Raw genomic sequence first — 19,140 nt, forward strand, 5'->3', positions numbered from 1 at the left:
TTTCAAAAGAAAGCAAGGAGAAAAAAAGGATAAACCAAAACTAAATACTACGTAAAATATTAAAAAAAATTTATAAGAAATTACATAAAACGTAAATGTATGAATTATCCCAATAAAATATAAATCTGGTCAGAATGAATTTAAGAGTAACTTTACATTCTTTTCAGAAGACAAACCTGAAATAAGAGGAGAGAGGCAGAAAGTAAAAGGATTGAGAAAGCTATACTATACAAAAAAAGTTCACCAATAAAAGCAGCTACAGCAATAGTAACATAAAACAAAGTAGATCATAAGGAAAAGCATTCCTAGATATAAAGAAAGATGTTATGTAATGCTACAATTATTAGGAAAATTACAACAACTCTAGATTTGTATATCCCTAATAACGTAATGTCAAAATATATAAGCAGTCACAAAATTAAAAGGTAAGTCCACAATCATACACAGAGATTTTAACATACCTCTCTCAATAACTGATAGAATAATCAGATGAAAAACAGCAAAAAGAGATATAAACAATAAAATTAATAAGCCTAACTTGACATATGTAGAACATGTACTCAACAAAATAAACATGTTTTCAAAAACATTTACCAAAACTGAGTACATGCAACAACATAAAGCAAATGACGAATTTTAAAGATTCCAAATTATTCAGAGTATATCCTCTGGCAAAAAGGAAATTATTATAATTCCGCTAAATCAATATTAAAAATATAAAACACTCTACAGCTTGAAAATCCCAGGAGTTTGTAAATTTAACAATACATGCCTAAATAATATACAGGTAAATGAAAGAACCACATTAAATATTAACTATGTAGCCTTCTGAGTAAATGAGAAACAAATCAATCCTAAAGAAAGTAAAAGAGGAAAATAATAAGAATAAAGACATTTAGGGAACAGGAAACAAACATACAACCCGAAAAATAAACAAAAAAAAAGTTTACTGTTTGAAAAGATTAGTAAAATTGATAGATCATTAGCAAGTCTGACGAAGAGCATAAAAATGAGAAGAACAAACTACCTATATTGGGGGAAAGAGGACATCACCATACACCAATAGATATTAAATAATATGTTATTATGAAAAATTTTATGCAAACATTTTTTAAAAACTAGAAGAAATGTTCATATTCCAAGAACAATCCAATTTAACAAATGTGATACAAGAAGGCATAAAATTCTGAAGAGTTCCAAATCCAGTAAAGAAACCGAAATTTTAATTTAAAACCTACACACATAAAGTACACTAACTCTGATGACTTAAAAGGTGACTACTTCTAAACACTTAAAGAAGGAGTAATACCAATAATATGCACATTCTTTCAAATAATAGAAAATTAAGGTATACTTCCAAACACTTTTTATGAGGTCAGCATAACATTGAAACCAAATCTTGACAAAGATATTACAAAAAAGGAAAACAGAAGACATCAAATGGAAAATGAAGGCCAGTTCCTAATTCTTTTTATAAAGCCAGTAGATCACTGATATCAAAAACTAATGTTACTAAAAAAGGAGAAAATAAAAGACAACCTCTATTTCTCATGAATATAGATGAAAAAATTCTATACATATGAGCAAACTGAATTTAAAGACAGATAAAATAATAATGCATCATCAGGAACGCAATTTATTACAGGAATGCAAGATAATTCTAACAATTGAAAATCAATGCAATTTACCACATTAATAGACTAAAAGAGAAATATTATATGGTTCTATCCATATGTACAGAACAAAACTGATACAATTCAACATCCATTCATGATTAAAAACTTTCTTCAAACTAGGAATAAGACAGACCTTTATGAATCTCTTAGAGTAACACAAAAATATTACAGCAAATACAAATATAATGGGGAATAATTAAAGCTTTTCCTAAGGAATGGGGAACAAAATATAGATGCCAATTGTTAGTCAACAATGTCACTTTCACTCAGTATTTTATTATAGGACCTAGGCAAAGCATTAACTAAGAAAAAGAAAAGTAAGGTATAGCAACTTGAAAGAAAAAGGAAAACTTGTCATTACTCACAGATGACATAATATTGTAAATCAAAATTCAAACTAGTGTATGGAAAAGTTGTTAGGATTAATTTAATACAAATAAATAACTTTTATTTCTGTATACTAACATCAATTTAAATCAAATTCCTACTTATCAGTCTAAAAAACAAAAACTCTACATTGAAATCTATTAAAATATCATTTAGAGATATACCATATATATGAAGTATAATAGAATTCTCCTCACTCTAGGAAGAGATTTCAGCTCTCCCCAAATTGATCAATGTAATTTGAATCAAAACCCAGAAGAGTATTTGTGCAAAATCATCATTTGATACTCAATTTGTTTCTAAGTGCAAAACATTAAGATATTATTCTTGAATAATCTTGAAGAACAAAGCTGGGTTAATGACATTACTGATATCACAATTTACTATACAGCTAAAGTAATTAAGACAATTTGGTATTGACACAGGAAGAGAAAAATTATCTAATGGAAAGGAATAGAGTTCAGAAACTTAACCACATGTACATAGTCTTTTTAATAAATGTGATGGATCAATGGATATCCATAGGATTAAGAATTTGATCCCTACCTCACACAATATATAAAAACCAATACCAAATTACAGATCTAATGAGAAGAACAAAGTACTATTCTAATAGAAAACACAGCAACATATCATTACAACCTCCAAGAAGATATTTTTTTACAGATCACACCAAAAAAAGCATTAACCTAAAGAAAAAAATTGAGAACTAAAATACGTTAACATTTAAAAATTCTGTTCATGAAAAGATCCCATTAAGAGTGGAGAATACAGTTGTAATACATTTATCCTATCAAGAATTCAAAAATTAAAAAAGTACTCATAAATCAATTAAAAAGACAGAACCCAAAAGAAAACTAGGCAAGAAATTTGACTAAGCTCTTCATAAAAGAGAATATATAAATGTGCAATCAGCCTATGAAAAGATTATTAGAGAAATGCAAATTAAAGTCACAATTAGATAATACTGCACATGTACCTGAATGGGTAGATGAAAAGCATTAAAAATACCAAATATAAAGTTAGGACATAGAGAAACTCAAACCTTCATTCACTGCTACAGGAAGTATAAATTGGTACAATTGGGGGAAATTATTTAACAATATCTACTGTAATTGAATCTGTACATAGCCTATTAGCTATCTATTCAACTATTAGACACAGTCCAGCAAATTGAACACATATGATTACCAAAAAGGCATGTACAAGAATGTTCACAGAAGCACTCTCAGGAATAGCCAAAATCTAAAAGCAAATTATTAAGCAACTGTATATTTTTTAAAAATTAATTAAATTCCCAAAGCTAGTGATTTCAGCAACTTTCACATTAGAATCTTCTTAGAAGACTGCTAATAAACAGTATGTCAAAATTTGTAAACAGTTTAGTTCAGACTTGAATCCAAAATAAGTAACTCCTTTGTATAGTTATTATCTCTGAACAAGGCATAAGAATTCACGGGGACAAACAACTTTCATAACCTACCTAAAATAAGATAAATTGTTGTATATTTATAGAAAGAAACTGTATATAGCAATGACAATAAATTGCAATTATACATAACAATACTGATGTTATACATAACAATATTGATAAATCTCAAATCATACTGGTAATGAAAAAAAGCAAGATGTGAAAGAGTAATATATTGTGTAATCCCATTTCTATAAAATTCATATGTGTTTGTGAATATTCCATTTATATTAACTTAAATAATAAGCAAAACTATTTTATGGTATTTGAAGTCAGCATAATTGTTACTTTGATAAGGGGAATAATTGTGAGAAGAGAGCTGGTGGGATGCTGGTGATGTTCTATTTTGTGACATGGTGCTACCATGTTTCCCCCAAAATAAGACCGGGCCTTATATTAATTTTTGCTCCAAAAGACGCATGAGGGCTTATGTTCAGGGGATGTCACCCTGAAAAATCATGCTAGGACTTATTTTCCGGTTAGGTCTTATTTTCGGGGAAACATGGTACTTACACGGTATAGTTACTTTGTGAAAATTCACCCAGGTGTGTGTGTGTGTGTGTGTGTAATTATATGTATATATAATTATATACATATTATATATTTCAATGAATGCTATACTTAGGTGAAAAGTTTAAAAGGTTGAGTTTTCCATCTGACAATGATTATTAAGTTGCTGATATCGGACTAACTCTCCTACCAGTAATAATTATTAATTGTGAACAAAACAGTTTAATAAAAAGCTGTTTAAACTACCAGAGAACAAACATGAGCAGAAATTGGTGATATGAGCCTTGCAATAAGGAAAGCATATATTTTAACCAGTTTTTCCCTATGTGACGCCTGGCGGAGGAGTTAGAGCTCAAGCTAAATGCCTCAGTCTTACAAGGCTGAGGAACCAGAGGTCAGAATTCAGAGTTGTCAGAGCAGCTAGAATTGTGAGAGAGATCCTGGAAAGGTGGGAACCAGAGAAGGAGGGAACCCTAAATTTACACACAACAGCCTCTCAAATCCTTGCATGAATTGTAAACTGCAGAGGGAAAAACAAGAAACCCAACGGAAAGCCACAGCTGAAAGGCTAAAACCTACAAGGAAATTTCAGCAACCTCCCGATGCACAGGATAGAGTTAGGAATGTAATCCCATTATATTATAGGATTGTGGCCAACATCTTGGATTTTCCTAGAAAGTTTACACTTCAGAAATAAGAATCACAAACCACACTAGGGTGTATGCCTTAGAACTATGGAAAGAACCAAAACAGAACTATCCCAACATATCTTCCATAGGCTTTAAGCGATCCTTCAGAATTTGACTGCTAGATGTTTCAAAATCCAGTCTTTCTAAAATGTATTAAACACAATGTCCAATATACAATAAGAATTAGTAGATATATAACAAAAACACAATGTGATCCATATTCAAAAGGAAGAAAGACATATAAGTAGACCCACAGAAAACTAAAATGTCGGAATTAGTAGACTTCAAAAAATATTATAAATACATATGAAACTATATGTGTATATGCATACACACAGATATATTAAAAGAAGGGGAATTTCAGGAAGAATATAGAAACTCCTAAGAAAACCAAATGTAATACTTAAAATGAAAAATACAGTATTCGTAATAAGATAATTCATAGTATGGTTTTCACAGAAAATTGGACACTGTAGAAGAAAATATCAGTCAATTTGAAGAGAGATAAATAAAAATAATCAAAACTGAGGAAGAGAGAAAAAATATTTTAAAAAAATAAACAGATATTACACTGTTATGTACACCTGAAACTAATTTTAAAAAAGGGCAAAAAAAAAACACAAAAATTAAAAAAAAACCACAGAGACTCAATAACCTGTGGAGCAATGTCAAGAGGTCTGCCTGTGTAGATGTTATTGCTGTCCAAGAGAAAAAGAAGTAAGTCAATTGGGTAGAGAATTGGAAGAAATATTGATGCAGAATCTCCCCAAATAGTTGAAACTTAATTATGGAATCATGTCTTTTATCTTACAGCTCTCAACAGCATCTTTTTGGTTTTGTCTCAATGATTTGCTTCCATCAACTTTCCTTTGAAGACTTATGGTCATGGGGCTGAATGGAAGTATTAACAGGTATGATATGTCTATTTTAAAAAGTGAAAGGAGTGATGATATTACATTTTACTAAGTAAAGAATTAACATTTGAGAATTTAAAGAGCCTGGTTGATATGAGAAATTAAGAACCTGGTTGATATGAGACAAAGAATGAAGGATCAAATCAAACAAAATTCTGATTGGACCTTTATATTATAGTTCAATGTGATGACAGTGGTTAATATCAAGTAAAAAAACAAATTTATAAATAACTTCTGTCATGTTAAAAGGAAAATTTTTTTCCCTTAAGATACTATACAACTTTAACTGGAAACAATAAAGAATATAAAACAATAAAAACCCAAACATCAAAATACACTTTCCACAACAATCTCTTTATCTGACAGGAAGGTAATGAATAACATTATTCATCAATGAATCAAAAATAAAATTATGTGAATATGGTAGATATTTCAACAATCTAAAAAAGCAAGCTCACTTCTCTTTGATGCATTTTAATTATTCGAACTAATAGCTACAGTCTTCCTGATACATTTTCAAAAATGCTTAATCAATCACTCATTGAAATATGCCGTGTTCCTCCCATTCTTTGAAAATGTCAAAATAACATCTGGGAAAAAGGTAAGCAAGAGTAGCCTGAAGAAAAATGTTGTAGGAACTGTTACTTCCTCATTAAAATCTTAATTTCTCATAGCCTATCTTTCAGACTTTTGAGCAATGATCATTTCTACAGATGTTTAAATACATACAACCTTCTTATTTTGACACATGCAGAAATACTGATATAAGAAGTCGTCTATTTCAAACACTTTACCAATCCCTTTATGTGGGAAATCATTGAAAGCTCATAATCAAAGTTGCCTGCTTTCCCATCTCAAAAAGATTTTTAAAAAATATTTAAGTTAACTCAAAGATATACAAAACAATTATTCTAAGAATGGCTATTAAATAATTTTTCATGTTAATAAAATGATAAATTACTAATGCCCATATATATAAACTTCTGCTTTGAGTCATGTGAATCTACAAATATAAAAAGGGAAATCATGAGTGGAAAAAAGAAAATTCCACTATTACCATTTAATCATTTTAATATCCATATACACTCAACAGTCATAGCCTCAGAGTGATATTCATAACCTCAGAGACTAAATTACAAAAACATCTTATTCACATATTCTTTTGGGGATAAGGGGAAAGGTGAAGGGATTAGGAAGCAGCTGGTAACCACAAGATGGCCTCAGGGTTTTCTGAAAATTAATTTGGGGAACTTATTCAATAATGTTGTAAAGATTTTGTTGGGTATCCGATGGACATGCGTCCTATTTGGGAGACCACCTCAGAGATAATGTGGATGCCTGATCATGGCATTGTACACCAGAAGCTAAACATTAATGAATGCCAACTATAATTTTATATATATATAATGTGATGGCTCGGTGTGAGGTCGGAGGGATAATGGATGGGGGGAGGAGGGTTCACAGTGTGAGGGATATAAATGATGAACGTCTAAGTATTACCTTGTCTTGTACAACTGAAAGTAAAAATAAATAAATAAATAAATAAATAAATAAATAAATAAATAAATAAATAAATAAATAAAAACAAAAAAAACATCTTATTATTTAGATGTAGGGAATAAATGAGGGCTTATTACACGTTTTTAATGATAACTGTTTAGGCATATATATTGCATCAAATATGTAAACCATCATGATCTTTGACAATACTAAAGATACTTATAAATAAACATAATATTTACTCTCTCTACGAAGAAAAATCATAAATGAGTTTATGGTCATCAACGAATCTTTAAAATACTACTATATTTATTTATTCATACCCAAACTAAACCTGCCAGTGATGAGCAATAAATCCTTAGCCAATGTTAATGTTCTTAACTTTTTGAAGTATGCAGTGTTCCTCCCTTTTTGACTATTCCTGTTATTTCCTAATTTTCATTTCTTTTACGCATATGTATGCATGTTTCTAACCTATCTTCAGCCCTACACATTACCGTGTTTTCCCGAAAATAAGATTGCGTCTTACACCGTATTTCCCCGAAAATAAGACCGGGTCTTATATTACTCCTTGCTCCAAAAGACACATTAGGGCGTATTTTCAGGGGATGTCTTATTTTTTCATTTATAAAATCTACATTTATTCAAATACAGTCATGTCATCTTTTAGAACATAGTCATAACGTACTAAATGCGCCTGTCTGGCTGACGATCTTAACTAGGGCTTATTTCAGGGAAACACGGTACTAATAAATTATGGTAACATTTTAGATGTAAAACACCAAATTTAGCCATTTGAATATGTTCAAATATTGAGAATTAATTTTATTAGAAGTTAGTTGTTAGTTAGTAACCAGACTGTCAAGGCACAACATGCAGCTATTATATTATCCATGGATAAATTTAATATCGTTAATGATTAAGTAACAATAGAATCATTTTGAAGATAGAAAATATTAAAAGCTGCAAAACTGATTAAATTAATGACATGAAAATCCATAATACATACAGCTAATTAGAAAGTACTCTATTCTCATTGTCCTCACATACACTATTCTTAATTAGCTGGGGAGGAAAAAATAATGAAAATTGTTGGTAAATTTAAGTTTCAGATATTGAGAGTTGTCAAACTCAACCTTGTTGCAATAAAAATAAAAGTAAATGGAAAAAGTACAATCCTGTAGGAAAGGGTAATGGTGGCTAGCATTAGTAGTCTATAACTTAAACTATAAAAATTAGTACATAATGAATTATATTAATAACTTTCCTATAGTAACCTATCATCCTACACTGTGATTTAGAGAGAATCTTACTGAACAGATGATAGTGGTCAGAAAGAGTAGACATTCTAAAATAAATACACTTAAAATTCATGGAAATGTAATTATTAAATTACTACAACAAATGATGTTGTAATGGCATTGCAAATAAGGATGGGTATTTATTCTGTGGGGAGGCTGACAAAAGTGAATGCTGTAGTACTAGTGATCAATTAATACCATCCAAGTGTAAAATACTATATGTAATGAAAATAAAATTCTAGTCATTAGTGAGAAAATTTTTAAAAAGAGGGAAGATAATTCTCTAGGATTTCCTGACTGAATACCCCACAGGACCAATACTTTGCTCTAATTCTCTATTCATCTAATAGGGTTCTGAATACACAATTTAGTCCTGTTTTCAGCAGGAAGGATGTGAACTATATAGACAACATTTATTATGTTGTCAAGTATATTTCCTATAATTGATAAATGTTATGGCCTCCATACTTATAATTTACACTTCTGATATTTGGGTAGTGACAAACAGTTCTCCATCACTTGACAAAAATGTTGCTACACCTGGAACACGAAGGTGTTTATCCACGAAGATAAAATTATTCCAAGAATAGTATCCAAAGTGCAAGCCCCCACCTCACCTTTCAATAATAGAATCATCGGTGGGGAAAAGGTTCAGTTGTAGAAGCAACAAGCCAAAGTTTTCAACTAGAAAACATTCTGAGTTTCCTTTAAGATTCTCTGAGTTAGTCTAATTCTATTTTATGGTTTGGACTATGTATAATTCAGGGTAAAATGCAAATAACGATAATAATAATAACAATAATAATATCAGTTCATTTTCCTGAGATTAACTCTTATTACCACACTATAATACAGGCATTATTATTTCCATTTTCTAAATGAGAAAATAGAGAGGTGACCTACCTCGAGTCATACTGGTCTTAAGTGAGAGAATCAAAATTTAAACTCTAGCTTGTCTGAACAACGTTCAGTCATGGTTTCAACCACTATGCAACACTTGCTATCTTACATACTCATAAAATACTTGGCATAATGAAGGTGGAAATCATAATTTCAAGTATTTACAGCTCCATAACTAAATGCTATTATATTAGCTATTTCATTTCTTATTTAAGATTCTAAGAGCTAAAATTAAAACATAACTATGTTTCATTTGTGGTTATACTGTAAATAGTGAGTGCTGTGGGCATAGCCTCATGTCAGTTTATCAAACAATTTAAAAGATTCTACAATAGCTATGAAAACACCAAGAGATACTTGTTAATATCCATAATGGTATCATCAAATTCTATGTCATATATATCACTCAAGATAATTTAATAATGATATAAATTTTACTGAAAACTTACTTTGCAACCTCCGTGTTGGGCTCTCTCCATGGAGTTGTCGTCGTGACATATATGGAGAAGGATGGGGAAGTGGCAAAGAAGAGACATCATGGGTCTGAAGTTTGTACCAATGTGGCTCATCATCTAATAATGCTGTTTCTAATTCAATTAAAATCTACAAAGGCAAGAGACAAAGAACTGTTATATACCAATAATATAAAAATTCTCTTAAATGTTCTCATAACTTATATAATAATGATAATAGGAATATTGTTAGATCAAAAGGAATGTCATGTTGCAAAATATTTCCTATGTTTTGAAAAAACAAAAGATAAATATTTATAACTATTAATGATTTAATACTTTTAAATATCTAAGACATTTATTTTGTGAACCCTTGACCACCCACTACATTAAGGATACTTAATTTGCTGTTACAGATAACACTTATTACTAAAAGTCTGTAATAATAACTAATATATGTACTCATATATCGTATTATAATTTAAAAAGCGTTTTCATTCGTTAATTTTACCTTTACAAAAACTCTAAATGGGGAGAGAAAAACCAATCAGAAGTGCTTAATGGATATTTCAAATCATAGCATATGTTATCTTAATTTTCATTAAAATAACTACTAATTTGGTCTTATTATTCAACTTGATAGATAATGATATCAAGGCTGAAAAAGGTTAAAAGAACTTTTCTAAGCTCACATCAGCTGGTAAGCGAAATAGTTGTAATATAAATCAAAGTCTGTCTCACTTAAAACTCTGTGTTCATGCTACTAAGGATTCAAAACAGGAAAGAAAAAAATGGATTTTTAAAATGAAACATTTTATAATATGAATATTTGATAAATTTACAAAGAAAATCAGTCCATAGAAGTAACACTTTTTTTTTTTTTTTTTAGGGTCATGTGCAAACATGACAGGGTGCTTAGGCACAGGAGAACTGCTATATTATGATAATCACTATTTAGCAATGGGAGGTAAAGAAGCAAAAAAGCTAAGTTCGTTCTTCCTAAATTTTCGCTGGTTGTTTACAAATTACAAATTTACAGACACTGTATTCCAAATGTTTACACACACACACACATAAAGATGACATATATAGTCTAAGTTTTAAAATAATTGCAGATACCTCTCCTAAGAATTCACTTTCTTCCTCTCTAACTCGAGCTTGATCCCAAAGAGTAATCTCCAGCATTCGTTCCCGAAATTCTCTTCGGTGGACTGGAGAGTAAATGAAGGTTTGGTTCCACTTGGGTTCCAATGTTTTCTTTACAGTTTTAGTTCTTCTTTTGTTTTTATCACTATAAAAAAATGAGAATATATGAACTTATATAAACCTTTTTTTAAGTTTTGCCATAAAAATTATTAGTGTAAAATTTCTCAGGAAAAAAGTGAAGTTTTGCCACAACTTTATCATACATTATAAACATTATAATCTTTAAAATTACTATTAAAATCTATAAGGTGTATAATTTTCTTGCTTTATAATAGCAATATTTCAATAAATCTGAAATTTTTCGATGATAGATATTTAAAAAATTAATCTTTCTTAAAATCTAAATAAAACCAGACTATAGAATATTATTTCTAAATTAAAAATAAATATCTATTGCCCTATTGGAAACCACCCAAATGCTAATAACCAATAACATTACATATACTATTCACCTAACTACGGAAGTCTCATTGTACAAAAAATCTAGTAAATTGTGATGTTCACAATCTCACATCCATGTAATTTAGCTAATGAGTAATTGTAATTATATTTTATCAAGTTACTTTCATACATAGAAGAAATACTACTTGCCTATTTGACATTTATCGGTTCTCTTGAAACATTGTAAAATTATTTCTATGTGAGGTAGCCACTAAATGTGGGCTGGAAATGGAAGATTGCCATGATGATGAATGGGACTCCCACCTCAGAGGCTTCCATACTTTTGCTAATTGCATATGTCTATCAAGTGAATGTTTTCAGCTATACACCCTACTATAGGCACATGTATTTATGAATTATATACATGGATTACTATACTGTTGTACTAATATATTGTATACATTGGTAAATATAAAAAATAGAAATTAAAGATCAAAATAAATAAAAATTCATATATTTCTTTGTTTAAAACTTTTACTTATTTTAAATGTGTTTTTCCAGGATCCATCAGCTCCAAGTCAAGTAGTTGTTTCACTCTAGTTGTAGAGGGCGCAGCTCACAGTGGCCCATGTGGGGAATCGAACCAGCAGCCTTGTTAAGAGCATCCCACTCTGACCAACTGAGCTAACTGGCTGCCCCCTTCTCGGGATTGTCTTATACATCCCATGGGTACATACATTCTTTATGGAGATCACAACTTTAGCTTATTAGGATCAACGGCTGAATAGAAATAAAGAAACTCATCTAGGATAGAAATGCTAAGCTATCGAGACAGCCTATTTGAAGTAAGAAGTGGACAATGAACTCCAAGTGGAACTGTATTAACTGCCACAAATTTTCTCATCACAGCACAGTTCTAAGAATGCTAGGATATAGGAAGCAGAGAGAATTAAGAAAGGATAGAGTATCTCTGAATTGAGGTGGCTATGCAACTTCTCCCAGGTGAATATAGGGCTTAATGTTTAATATAGATTTGACTTAAATAAACAAGAACACAATGTTTCCAGGGCACATAAACTTAATGGGGCAGAAAGCCACCTTAAAACAATATATCTTTATTAGTTTTTAAGGCCTTAGAAGGAAAATAACTTTGGAAACCCATGTAGGAGGTTTTATTCCTATTCAAATTTATGGAAAAGAAGTGTTATTATAAACTACATGACTAAATAAATAATAGAAATAATAACAATCATTACAATATGAGTTTTCTCCCTCCCTTCCTCTAAAATTTAGCAAATGTTTTTAAGGATCTACTTATATTCCACCCATTAAAGAATGAATTATCAGACCTTGTCAAGAGATAAAATTCCTTCCATGAAGGCCAAAGAGAAAGAATTAGGGAGCCTTGATGTCTAATTCAACAATAGTTTATACTGCAATATGAAAGGCAATGGAAGAATAAGCCTTAACTTCCTCTTAAGGAGTGAAACAAGTTCTCAAAGAATGACTATTTTAGAAGGAATTTCTATACTGGGTGGGAGGAAGACTAGATAATCTCTGAAGTTCTTTGCAAACGCACCACATATGATTACAATTTAATAAGGCAATTTATTGTGCACAGAAACACCAATCCATGAAAAGAACTTGAAAAATTATCTGCAGAAGTTAAAAAAAACCACGAGTTTTATCTGTTCTAAAGTATAACTAAGGCCTTCTAAATAAGACCATGCTGTATGAGGCAAACACTGAGAAGTTGCTAAAAGTACTTAACAACGAAGATCAATAAGCATACTATACATATTTTTGAAATAGCAGCCTAGCAATAATAAATCATAGATCTCTGACAGCATCATTTAATTGTTGAGAATGTAGTTAATATTTTTTTAAAACAAAATTTAACCTAAAGCTTTTTCCATTTATTTTCATGTTAACAGTGGTTTTGGTTTCCATTTACTTTAACTTAGTAACAGAATGTAAAGACTTGATGTTTTAATTCAAAATGAAAGAAAATATATTTTGACTGGTAGTCAGCTTTACTTCAAGATATAAAAAAGAACGCCCAGGGATTGTTTAGAGTACATAGTAATTTTATAGAAAATAATGTTTTGAACAGTATAACTGACATACTGACATTCTAGAATAAATCTCTTCTATATAGCATCACTTGCCCCCTCAGAATTTATTATCAATAAAAAGGCATCGATTCTTTTCTATGTTTACATATTCAAGTAGTTTTTCTCCTAGAAAAATTGTCAAGAAAAATGAAATAATTCATACCAAACCATAGTGTTTTATTCACATGTAAAAACTTCTGTCAACAGCAAAAAAAAAAAAAAAGAAAAAAAAAGTTGAGATGATAATGTAGCTGTTTCTGAGTTAACCAGTGCATTATTTTATCCATTAAAGATAAAACCCTGACTCAACTCTATCAATAAACGACAAACTTGCCTAAATATTTCTCAAATTCCTGTTAATTGACAAGAAAACTCAGCTGAAAAATAATCTTGGAAGTAAATGTTCAAATGTTTCTCACATTCTTTGGTGTTGAGAAAAGATAAAAATACTACATCTGGAATATTAAAAAGTGGTAAAGGTCACCTTCCCTTCCATTTTAGCTCTATCTGCTCAGAAAGTTGGATGGGGATATGGAAAGTAAAATAAAAATTAAAAGTAGTCAATCAAGATAAAAAAGTACATTCCATAATTTGAGAGACTATATTACTTTATCATTACAAAAAGTATTTTTCTTCAAAGGTTTGATTAAGTAGAAACTTGTTATGTGTTCCCTTCGATGGGAACATGACATTTTCTGCAGGTTTTAATGATGACATTCTAAGGATATTTAGACTAGTAAATCATGTGTGCTCTAAAAGGCTAAGTGACTTAGTCTCCAGAATGGTAGGGTAATATGACTGTGACAACTGTCATCCAACTGAAGTTAAAGCTAGATTTAAGAGCTCCAGTTATGGATGTCCTCTTACTCCCTTGCAGTTCAAAGCATATCCCTGTCCAAGACAACCTAAGTTGTTAGAGAACAATCATCTTCAAACAAACTTTGCAAGATAAATTTATATAGCAAACAATTTCTAATTTAGATGTTGTGCCACTTTTACATGTTTTCTGAGAAATTTTTAACTTTCATTTCAAAATACATATCAAATAAAATTTAAGGCCTTTGTTAATTGTCTACTTCTTTTCTTTCATCCTTTTCTTTGCTGAAATTGTTCTTCAGATGATACTTTGGCAACCGGGATGACTTTCAACTTAAACTAAGTAAATAAGGGTCCAAATGTGTATAAACATATTTAAGATCACATCTGTGCCCAGCCACTTCCAACCTGAGAAAAAAATGACCAGACGTTGAAAACACCTTGCCCTGAACACCAGGGATGAAAAATAACTGTGGAAAGGGTAAATGGTGCCATTGCTTCTTTCTTTTTTCCAGATGCTTACTGAATAATCTCTTATTTTTTATGTGCCTGAAATTAAGAGTGATTAATTTTTGATGTTATTTCTGCAATCTTAATTTCTCTATTTAAATCAGGGTAGAACAATATGTTGATTAGAAAGGACACAAAACAAGTTATACTTGAAGAAGCCAATTCTGGCTCAGTGTCAAATTTCCTTGATGATATATGGTGATGATAGAAAAAAAAGAAAACAAAACACTAATTAATTTTACACCTTTTAGAGAAATAATATCTTAGTAAGAGAAGGTAGAAACTGTAGAGGAATATGGTACCAGTTCCATATTTTTGGTACCAGTTCCATATTTTTGCCTCTGTAGTTTGTGCTAAAAATACATTTGACTTAAAAAAGCATAATTTTTAATGATTTTTGATAAATGAAAATATACATTAAGAAATAATGCACAAAATAAATATGCAATAAAATAACCTATATCGTAAGCATTTGATAAACTTCTAAAACAATCTCAAAGCATTTATTGTCACTATTTTGATTCCTAAGAATCATTATGATTATATTATACTTCGTAAGTGTCTGACTGGTATGATATATACAAATAAATGATACAGAATCGAAATACCTACTGCTATTACATTTCTTACTTAGTTTCAAGAACATTTACTTTTGTTTTATATCCCTACCTTCTGTCTGGAAGAAAGTAAATTTTAACATAAGGATTCCTTGGCCTCCCATCTTCCCTGGAAGGGAGATCCTTTGCTCCCAAAATTGTAACTATTAATTGATGACCAACCTTGTCAAACCATAGTTTTATCTGAAAAGCAAAAATATTCATTCATCAGCTCAAACATTTACTATCGTAACATATTTACATTCCCAATCTTTGCCCTATTTCCATACATTAATACTAGCACAGAATATAAATTTCACTTAATAAATTGTGCTTAGTTAAAATAATAGGATATGCTTTAATAACTTCAATGAATACAGGGATTAATTCAAATATTTTGTGTGATAAATCACTTTGACTTTTGTTAAACGAATGTGATTGCTTGTTAACATGTACATAGTAATTATATTACCATAACTAACGACTTTATATACAATGACTGCTGCATGTCTATCTTTATGCAAGAATCACTGTAGTTCACTTTGGCTCCCCTATACTAGTGAGTTCAGAATAAATGTTCGAAATGAATTGGACAGTAACTTATTTATATGGCATTTATAGGAAATTTTTAAGTAAATGTTTCATGTTACTCCACAGTAAAAGACATTTCAAAGATTATAAGCAACGGGGAATTACTAGCAGCTTTAGTCAATAGACTCCTTAAGTTTGTATTTAAACTATAATAAATTCATTTTTTAAAATTTTTCTTATACAGACATAAAATCTTTTATTTGACATGCAAATGTATCACATCCTTAGAATATAAGGATATCCTTTATAATTTGAGATGAGAAAAAGTGAATAATTTCCCTATGTCATAATTAGAGATGGAACTTCACATCCAGCTGCTGAATTCATTTGATTTAACAATTGTCACTTCCCACACACATACCTCACACTCCCACACCTAGCTAGCTGATTCTACCATGTCAGGATCTATGATAATTGTAGCTCTGATCCACATTTTGGTTCAGAACTCAGCACATCTCTGATTGTTATCTTGAAACTGAAATGAAATAAAAAATTTGGAATTTGGGGGAAAATTTTATTTATATAATATAAATATTTTTATGGTTTATATAATATATATTTTTATGGTTTATATGATTTATGGTATATATATGTATATATATGTTAATTTTAAAATTTTTCCTTAAATTTGAATGTATAATATTAGTAGCAGTTTAAAAAATTTAAATATACATCTCATGTCAGTGCTTCCACTCCTCTCCAAAGTGGACAGTCAGGTCTGGGCCAGGCTCTGGTACATATAAACATATTTATATATGTTATAAAAATAATAGTAAGAAATATCAAAATATTTAAAATTATAATTACTACTTTTTTTGTTGTGTTAAGTCTTTATGTTTAATGTTGGTATTATATTACTGTTGAGTCAAAAAAGTTTTCCTAACAGCGCTAAGTACAAATAGACTAAAACAGTGTTTCTTAAACTGTGGTTCCAAACCTTCTACATCAGTGTTATCTGGTTTATTTGTCAAGAAGCTACAAATTCCTGTGACCCACTTCTCACCTCCTATATCAGAATGGGGCCCAGGAACTATCATCTGAACAGTCTTTTCCAGGTGACTCCCCTGGGCATTATAGTTTGAAAACCACTGGTTTAGCCTAGGGCAAGGGTGTCCAAACTTTTTTCAACGTTTTTTTACCAAGGGCCATATGCGGTGAAATACACAAACAGCCGGGCCACTCACTCGAGGTGAAGTACGAATTGCCTCACCTGATTTATTTAAGGAAACTAAATATATTTTTGGAATTTGCTGCGGGCCAATTAACAATGGATTGCAGACAGCAGTTGGCCCACCGCAGTTTTGACACCCCTGGGTGGGGATCAACCTGAAAAAAAAGCCGCTAACATTTGAAATAAAAGTTTAAATATTTGCTTGCCTAACAATATTAAAACATAGATACAGATGAGAGTAAGTGAAAAAAGAGACTAAACTATTCTGGCAAAAGACATGAGGGGAAAACAAAATAAAAAATACGGTAAGAAATACAAGAGTGTCTTGTATATGAGATGAAACAGAGATGTCAGATAGCATCATGTTTCCTCTAAAATGTGTGACCAAACCAGATTAATTTCTGATATTTTCTATTATCTATAGAAATAAAAAAGCTTATGGCTTTATTTTTTCATTATATTAAAACTCCTTCTCTGAGGAACATGAATACTGAATACCTCAAAGAGAAAAACTGAAAGACTAAAACTTTTTTCCAATAAACTTTAAACTTAAAAAAGAAACAATAATCATCATTATTAAACTAGGCTCTTAATTATTAGAACAAGTTATTGATTTCAGTGAACTTTGTTTTTTTAGAGATTGGGACTAAGCACTTACCACCTTTTGAAATCATTTCAGCTAAACATTTGAGATATATATGTCAAATGTTTGATAAAGAGTATTCTTTTTAGATTTTCTTATGCCATGGAAAACCAAAAATATCACTTACTAATAATATTCATTCTTATACAGATAGGCATATGATTTGCATATATCATAATACTTAACAGTTTATTAAATTACACTTTATAAACATATAATTGTTAATATATATAAGATAGGCACATTTTAATTTTACCAACTTTTCCATCAAAATCGAACTTTTTAATAAACTGTCTTAACTGGGGAGTTTGAGCAATAGCCCTAATTTTCATTCTATATTACAGGATTTGCATTGAAGTTTTTAACAGATATCCAGTTTACGTTATCAAAACATAATCATTTTATTAGCTAGATTATTTTATCACATTTCTAAATTCTTTATCTGTGCTTTTTAAGTGAATGGATAATATATCCATTGATTTCCCAAAACATAACAAATGTATTTTCACAATTCTAGATATGACATATTTCTTATTTTGCCTCAATATCACTAATAAAAATCTTGATATCATTTTAATTGTTTTAACATAATTATCATTCCAGCTTTACCTTGAAACCATTTTTAAATTTCCTAAGCAGAACCTGAACAGCACAAGTAGTAAATATTTTACATTGTATAATATCAATTAGAACAATTTTAATTTTTAAAATTTAAACTAAAGTAGTATTATTCAAAACCAACAATGACAAAAAAACATGCAGCAAAGCAAGGAAAGCATAATACTATCATAAAAAAAAACTATATTGACATTACTTTACCATATAGAGGTTTCCTAATGAAAAGAGGCAAACAATTTGTACCCAAGTAGTATAGAAAATTAAATGGTATTACAATTACAAAACATAAATAAAATAAACTCAACATATTTTATTTGGATTGTGATTGTATTCTTTGAAAGTAATACACTTCCCAAAAGTGAAACTTTAAAATAATATGCATAAAATTGATGTTTTAGATAAGGTACAAATTTATTTGCCAATCTCCTCACGAGTTATTGGTTGGAAAATGCAAGAGAATGTAGATGTTAAGCGATATAATGACTGATTTAAAGAGACAGCAGCCTTGTGCAATAAAGAAAAAATATCAAAAGTATAAAAATTAGCTACCGATTTCAATGTCACATATATAAGTAGAATATATATTAATTGCAATTCTGAAACCTATCAGTTTTGGTCTTCAGTTCATCATATAAAATCACTAACCAAGATTGTCTCTTTAAATTTTTATTGTATTTCAATCCCCATGCATAGT

General features: G+C 30.0%; 1 protein-coding gene across 50 annotated transcripts in view; it reads right to left on the reverse strand.

Moving 5' to 3' along the window:
• RIMS2 (regulating synaptic membrane exocytosis 2) overlaps positions 1-19,140 on the reverse strand; it is a 593,954-nt gene that overhangs the window by 244,679 nt on the left and 330,135 nt on the right. For all 50 annotated transcript variants that reach the window (XM_081070132.1, XM_081070114.1, XM_081070124.1 and 47 more), the window contains 3 exons: positions 15,497-15,627; positions 10,920-11,091; positions 9,798-9,951 (listed from right to left, as the gene is read on the reverse strand). In XM_081070132.1, coding sequence (XP_080926258.1) covers positions 9,798-9,951; positions 10,920-11,091; positions 15,497-15,627 — 457 coding nt within the window. The remainder of the gene's footprint in view (positions 1-9,797; positions 9,952-10,919; positions 11,092-15,496; positions 15,628-19,140) is intronic.

Source organism: Rhinolophus hipposideros (assembly GCF_964194185.1).
Source record: "Rhinolophus hipposideros genome assembly, chromosome: 13".
Taxonomy (NCBI): domain Eukaryota; kingdom Metazoa; phylum Chordata; class Mammalia; order Chiroptera; family Rhinolophidae; genus Rhinolophus; species Rhinolophus hipposideros.